The 8,456-nt window shown below is 34.2% G+C and overlaps 1 protein-coding gene across 1 annotated transcript; it reads right to left on the bottom strand.

Annotated features, from left to right (window-relative positions):
- Positions 1–7,303: 7,303 nt before the first annotated feature.
- On the bottom strand, positions 7,304–8,456 carry CBG26742 (the record flags this gene model as incomplete). The annotated part of the gene is made up of 3 exons (XM_045241100.1): positions 7,304–7,492; position 8,346; positions 8,392–8,456. 3 exons carry the CDS (start codon positions 8,454–8,456, stop codon positions 7,304–7,306), a joined length of 255 nt encoding a protein of 84 aa, XP_045100738.1.

Below are 8,456 nucleotides of genomic sequence, written 5' to 3' on the forward strand. Positions count from 1 at the left end.
TTCAGAACTTCAGAATTTCAGAATTTCATAATTTCAGTATTTCAGAATTTCAGAACTTCAGAATTTCAGAATTTCAGTATTTCAGAATTTCAGAACTTCAGAATTTCAGAATTTCAGTATTTCAGAATTTCAGAACTTCAGAATTTCAGAATTACAGAACTTCAGAATTTCAGAATTTCAAAAGTTCAGAATTTCAGATTTTCAGAATTTTAGAAATTCAGAATTTCAGAATTTCAGAATTTCAGAACTTCAGAATTTCAGAATTTCATAATTTCAGTATTTCAGAATTTCAGAACTTCAGAATTTCAGAATTTCAGTATTTCAGAATTTCAGAACTTTAGAATTTCAGAATTTCAGAATTTCAGAATTTCAGAATTTCAGAATTTCAGAATTTCAGAATTTCAGAATTTCAGAATTTCAGAATTTCAGAATATCAGAATTTCAGAATTTCAAAATTTCAGAATAACAGAATTTCAGAATTTCATTTAAAAATCTTCGAATTTCAGAATTTCAGAACTTCAGAATTTCAGAATTTCATAATTTCAGTATTTCAGAATTTCAGAACTTCAGAATTTCAGAATTTCAGTATTTCAGAATTTCAGAACTTCAGAATTTCAGAATTTCAGAATTTCAGAATTTCAAAATTTCAGAATTTCAGATAATCAGAATTTCAGAATTTCAGAATTTCAGAATTTCAGAATATCAGAATTTCAGAATTTCAAAATTTCAGAATAACAGAATTTCAGAATTTCATTTAAAAATCTTCGAATTTCAGAATTTCATTTAAAAATCTTCGAATTTCAGAACTTCATAACTTCAGAATTTCAGAATTTCAGAAATTTAGAATTTCAGAATTTCAGAATTTCAGAATTTCAGAATTTCAGAATTTCAGAATTTCAGAATTTCAGAATTTCAGAATTTCAGAATTTCAGAATTTCAGAATTTCAGAATTTCAGAATTTCAGAATTTCAGAATTTCAGAATTTCAGAATTTCAGAATTTCAGGATTTCAGAATCTTAGAATCTGAGAAATTCAGAATTTCAGAATTTCAGAATTTCAGAATTTCAGAAATTCAGAATCTGAGAAATTCAGAATTTCTGAATTTCTGAATTTCAGAATATCAGAATTTCAGAATTTCAAAATTTCAGAATAACAGAATTTCAGAATTTCATTTAAAAATCTTCGAATTTCAGAATTTCAGAATTTCAGAAATTCAGAATCTGAGAAATTCAGAATTTCTGAATTTCTGAATTTCTGAACTATCGAACATTTTACTTGGTTCTTGATTTCCAGGTTTCCGGATTTCCGGATTCTCGAATTTTCGAATTTCTGCATTTCTGGATTTTCGGATTTTTGAGTTTCTTGATTCATAAGGTAAACCAGAAATTCAGAAATTCAGAAATCCGGAATCCGGAATTAGGATTCCGTGTATAAAAGTGTTTGTGTATAGGGGTCCGGAGCTCAAAATTCATCGGATTCAGAGCTTTAAAACCTCCAAAACCTCTCATTTTCAGAGTGGATCTATCATTGTGTGGATCGGCGAAAAATTGGAAAATTGGAATTTTTTGGATTTATTTGTGTCAGAAAATGTCTGTTCAAGAAGAAGAAGAAGAAGAAGAAGGGCACAGAGAAGCTACAATATCTGTTCATCTCCGTATCTTTTAACTATGAGCGGACTTTTCTCGGTTCCTATAAGAGATATCAAAAATTGGTCAACTGATAAAATGTTTATCATAATATCAGCAACATTTTATTAATGGACAACTTTTTGATATCTTTTGTAGAAACCGAGATAAATTGAGTCAAAGGTAGCATGCCTCATACCACCCCTAACAACAAGTAAAAACGAACAACGCTCATGCTCTAATATAGCGCCATACCCATACTTGTTTCTTTGAGCCTATATATCTCATTTCCTCGGAAAGATATCAAAATGTGATCAACTGATAAAATGTTTTTTATATTATCATCATTATTTTTATAGCTTGCAAAATTTGGATTCCTCAAATGGAAATAGAGATATTTGAGCTCAAAAAGGATGTATTATGGTAAATGACGTCTTCAGATAATTCAGAATTCATGAACTCTCTCTACAGCTGAAATTTTACTAATTTTGACATTTAAATAATTTCTGTTTATCACTCAATTTTTAAATTTTCAGAAAAGCCCTTGATAATTTTTAGCTGCCTTTTTAGAGCGTTTTTCAAGGATAACCCACTAACTTCCAGCTTTAAGCTCATAACTCTTGTTTCTTGTAATAGATATCTGAAAGTGGCTAACTGATAAAATATTTTTGATAAAATAATTAACATTTTTCAGTTGACTACTTTTTGATATCTTCTATAGGAGCCGAGATAAATTGGCTCAAAGTGGACGCATTCTATTAGAAGGTACGCTAAGGATTCCTCAAATGGATTGGCATCCTAACTTTCAGCTTTGAGCCAATTTATCTCGGTTCGTATAGAAGATATCAAAAAGTGGTCAACTAACAAAATGTTTGTCATAATATCAGCAACATTTTACCAGTTGACCATTTTTTGAGGTCTTTTGTAGAAACCGAGATAAATTGGGTCAAAGGTAGCATGCCTCATACCACCCCTAACAACAAGTAAAAACTCACGCAGATCTCTCAATAAAGACTTCTAAATCGGGAGGTGCAACTGGAAAGACTTCAGCAGAATTCGAGTGTCTCATAAATGATTCTCTTCTCGCATCTAACATGGTTTTTAATTGGGGTTCTTCGAAAAAATTCTCAAAATCTGCATTCTTTTTATTTGTGGAGTTATTCGATGACGACGTGATACTTCCAGCCGAGTACGATTTTCGTTTTCCATTTCGATATGCTTAAAATTTCAGAACTTTTGGAGGATTTTTGTAGCTTCTGGATTTTTTTCGAACGAATTTTCTTCAAAAATTTAAAAGTGGAGAAGTGCTACACACCGGTTCAACAATCATCTTTCTAGCTTGCCTAGAAGCTGAGATACAGCCATTGGAATTTTCGAGGAGACGCAGACAACGAGACACTCTCGCCGTCTGCGCCTTTAGTATTATCAACTTCGAAACGCTCTATCTCAGCTTCTAGTTGAGCTAGAAATCTGAAAATTGCATAGAAAGAATTGAAAAATTCAAAAATTTTCAAAAAAAATTTTCAGTAATTCATTTTCAGAGTTTGAGTTTTTTCCGAATTTTTTGAACTCAATAATTTTTTCCCTAAAAATCGAAAAGTATTAAAAATGTTAAACACTCGTTCGAAAACCACTTTTCTATCTTTCTTAGAAGGAAGAGACGCAGACAACGAGACACTCTCGCCGTCTGCGTCTCTCGCCTGATAAACTTTAAAGCGCTCTATCTCAGCTTCTAGACAAGCTAGGATTCTGAAAATTTCATATAAATAATTGGCAAAACTATAATTTTCAAAAATTAGAAAAAATTCAAATTTCCCGCCCGCTCACCTGCTAAATCGTCTGGTTCCGTATTATTCCGTCGAATATTCGATGATCGCCATTTTCGAATCGTATTCGTCTTTTTATCCACTATCCATTCCCATATTTTTTGCATTTCTTTTTTTCTGAAAAAATTGTTTTTTTTTTTAATTGAGAATCTGAAAACAAAAATATGAGCAATCCAACAAAAATATGAGCAATGGAGAAAAGAGCAAAAAAATTGAGGATAGAAAAAAAGAGAGAGAGCAAAAAAATTGAGAGATTTAGAGAAAAAAAACGATCATAAAACTCGTTGCTTTTCTCATTTTTATTAGATGGTCCTCTCGTCATCCAATTTTTTTGGGTTCTGGTGTTCTGGAAAGAAAAAGCGAAAGAAAAACTAGATTTTCCAGATTTTTCTCGAATTTTTTTTTGAATTTTAGATTTTCAGAGTTTCAGAATTTCAGAATTTTCACTCTTAATAAAGCTAGAAAAAAGAAAATTAAATTATTTCGTTGAAAAAGCAAAAACATAGAAATGAAACATTTAAGCATTTCCAGTTTTTCGATGTAATTTCCAGATTTCTAGCTCAATTGGCAGCTGAGATAGAGCGCTTTGGAGTTTATGAAGCAAGAGACGCAGGCGACGAGAGTGTCTCGTTGTCTGCGTCTTTCCGAAAAATTCAAAGGGCTGAATCTTGGCTTCAAGACAAGCCAGTTGACATATTTTTGATATCTTTCAGAGGAACAAAGATAAATTGGGTCAAAGTTTATTAAAACGTTTATGGTGACTAATTTTTGAAAAAAGTTGGCATCTTTCTGAAGCGTTTCTAATGTTTATATGATTTCAAACTTTCATATTTCCAGTTTTTTTCTCTTAAAATCTTTGCTTTTTGACCCTAGCGATCATAAAAATAGGTTACTCTTGTTTTCCTGAGAACTCTGTTGAGAGAGAGAGAGAGAGAGAGAGAGTAAGAAGAAGATGAACTCTTCGTCCCACACTCTCTTGACAAAGATGACGAGTAAAAATATAATTTAAAAAAAAGTTTCTGTCACAAAAAATCACGTCAAATGATGTGTGGACCTAGGGAAAGGATAGTAGGGATTAACAAAAAATATGGGACTTTTTCCGTTTTTTTTTCTTGGGACAAAAGTGAAGGAGAACTCTTTTTGAAAATATTCCAAAATTGAGGAAACGAACCTAAAAATTTTGAACTACGCTTTCAGCCATTGGAACTTTCAAAGAGACGGAGACAACGAGACGCTCTAACTGTCTGAGTCTCTCGCTTCAGTAACTTCAAAGTGGTCTATCTCAGCTCCTAGTTGAGCTTGAAAGCTGATTTTTAAACTGAAATGCGAAATTTGAAAATCGTATATTTTCCAAAAAATTTCGAATCTCTAGCTCATCTAGGAGCAGTCGATTGATGTTTAAAGTGACGCAGACAGTTAGAGTGTCTCGTTGTCTGCGTCGTTTCAAAACTTCAAATGGCTGTATCTCGACCCCTAGTAAAGCTAGGAAGTTGGTTTTCGAATTGGACTACGCTTTCAGCCATTTGAACTTTCAAAGAGACGGAGACAACGAGACACTCTAACTGTCTACGTCTCTCGTTTCAGTAACTTCAAAGCGGTCTATCTCAGTAGCTAGTTGGGCTAGAAATCTTGGGAAAAATTGGTAAAACTATTCATCTCTAGAGTTTCAGTATTTCTGAAACTTGATCAATTTTCCATTTTGTGAGAATTTAGAAATTCAAGAAGTCGGAACAAAAATATGTGGGAAGTTTAAAAAACCGAAAATAAACGCAAAAGTCTGAAAATTTTGAAAACCTTTAGAAGAAACAACAGGCAGAATTTTATTTGAAAACTAAGTGGACGGTATTCGATAAAATGAAAATTTTGAGAATCTGACAATCTCACGAATTCTAGAATTTTGTAATCCAAATTTCAGAATCTTAGCCAAATGTTTTTCGATATCTTTCACAGAAACCGAGATAAGTCGGTTCAAAGTTTCTATTCTATTGTTTACGGTATAAAGAAACAATGGCTTTTAAAATTATATCACTAAAATTAGCAAAATATTATCACTAGCTTTTCCGAACACCTTATCAATCATCCAAAGCCATAAAAATTCCAAAAGGAAAAAAAAACAAAAAACAACATCTAAAAATAATCAGGTGTGGTTGGTAAGTGGGAGGAGGCAGAATGGCGAATATAAATCATTCCGGCTGGCTCACAGAGCAAAAAGAAGAAGAAGATAACCTTCTTCTCACAAGTGCATCGAGTATCTTCTTCTTCTGCGGTCCCCCCATCAACACTCTGCGTCTCTCTCACTCTCGACTGATCGTTAATCAATCGGTTTGGTTCTTCTCCTTCTTGTTTACAACACATACTAAGCGGGTGGGGCAGTCTATCTGCCCCGGTGGTCCCTCGGAGATAATTAGAATATTAAAGATTCTAGAGTTTCAAAGAGCCTGAAAAATCTAGAATACCGAAAATCAAAGAAAACGTTTTTTGTAGTAGTAGAGCTAAAAGAATGCCAGCTGTGTAGCTGATTCTTCTTGTGCATCTTCTTCAAAGAGATCGATTGACAGGACGAAATGGAACAGCAAGGTGACACCTGAGGTAGAGGAGAAAGATGAAATATCTCTTCTTTCCCCGAAACTCTTTTTTTTTGGGATTAGAGAGAGGTGTAGAGTTGACAAAATACTACTTTTTACGATGGGAAATAGTTGAATTGACGAGTTTTTGGATTCTCAGGCCATCAGAACAACGCTCATGCTCTAATATAGCGCCATACCCATACTTGTTTCTTTGAGCCTATATATCTCATTTCCTCGGAAAGATATCAAAATGTGATCAACTGATAAAATGTTTTTTATATTATCATCATTATTTTTATAGCTTGCAAAATTTGGATTCCTCAAATGGAAATAGAGATATTTGAGCTCAAAAAGAATGTATTATGGTAAATGACGTCTTCAGATAATTCAGAATTCATGAACTCTCTCTACAGCTGAAATTTTACTAATTTTGACATTTAAATAATTTCTGTTTATCACTCAATTTTTAAATTTTCAGAAAAGCCCTTGATAATTTTTAGCTGCCTTTTTAGAGCGTTTTTCAAGGATAACCCACTAACTTCCAGCTTTAAGCTCATAACTCTTGTTTCTTGTAATAGATATCTGAAAGTGGCTAACTGATAAAATATTTTTGATAAAATAATGAACATTTTTCAGTTGACTACTTTTTGATATTTTCTATAGGAGCCGAGATAAATTGGCTCAAAGTGGACGCAATCTATTAGAAGGTACGCTAAGGATTCCTCAAATGGATTGGCATCCTAACTTTCAGCTTTGAGCCAATTTATCTCGGTTCGTATAGAAGATATCAAAAAGTAGTCAACTAACAAAATGTTTGTCATAATATCAGCAACATTTTACCAATTGACCATTTTTTGAGGTCTTTTGTAGAAACCGAGATAAATTGGGTCAAAGGTAGCATGCCTCATACCACCCCTAACAACAAGTAAAAACTCACGCAGATCTCTCAATAAAGACTTCTAAATCGGGAGGTGCAACTGGAAAGACTTCAGCAGAATTCGAGTGTCTCATAAATGATTCTCTTCTCGCATCTAACATGGTTTTTAATTGGGGTTCTTCGAAAAAATTCTCAAAATCTACGTTTTGATATCTTTTAAAGGAACCTGGACGAGCATTTATTTTTTTTAGAATACACTAGATTTCTTCTCTGTTTGGCACTTATTCCCGACTTTTTCTCGTTATTCGGCCATTCTAGGACGTCGCCGCATGAAAACAGAAAAAAACGAAAACGTACACATGGGAGTCGAACCCGCGATGCACGACTGATAGACAAGCGCGCTCACCTTCACAGGTCATGGGCGCGCATACACATAATCGATGGGCGACGGAGGACGCGCCGATGAATTGGGTACAGGGAAAGGACGCCGGTATGGGGCATATACGGGGCATATGGGGCACACCGCCGCCGCAAAGCATCTCCTCGCCTGGCTTGCTGGCACTCGATGAAATGAACTAAAACATTGGTTGGGGGTTCCTAGAAGTATCAGTTAAGTTCTATTGTGATGTGATTTTGTTCAGGTCTTCCGATTTCGTACTTTTCCTTTATTATTCCATATTCTTTTATATTTTGAACGACATATTACTGATTTTTCGAAACTCAATGTTTTGGTTTTGAAAAAGACTTATGGCAGTTTCCATTTAAATTTGATATGCAATCAAAAACAGAACAAAATGGGAAAAAATTCGCTAAAAATTGTTTTTTTTTTCATTTGTTCAAAAAATGTCTCACTTTCACTTTTTTGAAATTGCACGAAAAATTGAAAATTTTCATAATTTAAACTTTGTAATTATTTTATACTTACCAACTTACCTTTTACTCCACCTGAAAATACGATTTTTACAATAATTACAAAGTGAAATCAAAAAATCTCAATATCACCTATTTTGGCGAAAAACATAGCAATTAACGAGTGAAAGACATGTTTCTGCAAGAATTCAGCGATTTTTTATTCTGCCATAACTCTTTTTCACAAAAAACATCGAAGGAATAATCGAAAAACCAGAAATGTAGGCTCGAATTGACGAAAAATTGACAAAGTTGCCGGTGTGGATTTACGGTAAACAATGGGCGCATCCGGGATTTCGGAGTGTTGTAGTCGGCCTACCGTATCAGACTCATATCGCACACATCGCCCACCCACCCAGAATCCATCTAGGATACGCGCGCATTCGGAACACTCGATTCAGCCTCTCCCGCATCGCACACATATGAGACTCATCGCAGCTCGTTGTTCGAAATATGTGTCAAACGGACTTCTAGAGGATCGCATATGGATCGGGTCCTTTATGCACATCATCGCCCAGGACCTGTGTTTACACCACACAGCGCTTGTTGGCTTCTGCCTCTAAACGATTATGAAACGAGGAGTGGGCGCCGCTTGGAAGAACGGTCGCGTTCTCGCTTGTACAGTAACAGGGAGGTATGATTGTGCGTTCAT

This window comes from Caenorhabditis briggsae (assembly GCF_000004555.2).
Source record: "Caenorhabditis briggsae AF16 supercontig from assembly CB4, cb25.NA_205, whole genome shotgun sequence".
Taxonomy (NCBI): domain Eukaryota; kingdom Metazoa; phylum Nematoda; class Chromadorea; order Rhabditida; family Rhabditidae; genus Caenorhabditis; species Caenorhabditis briggsae.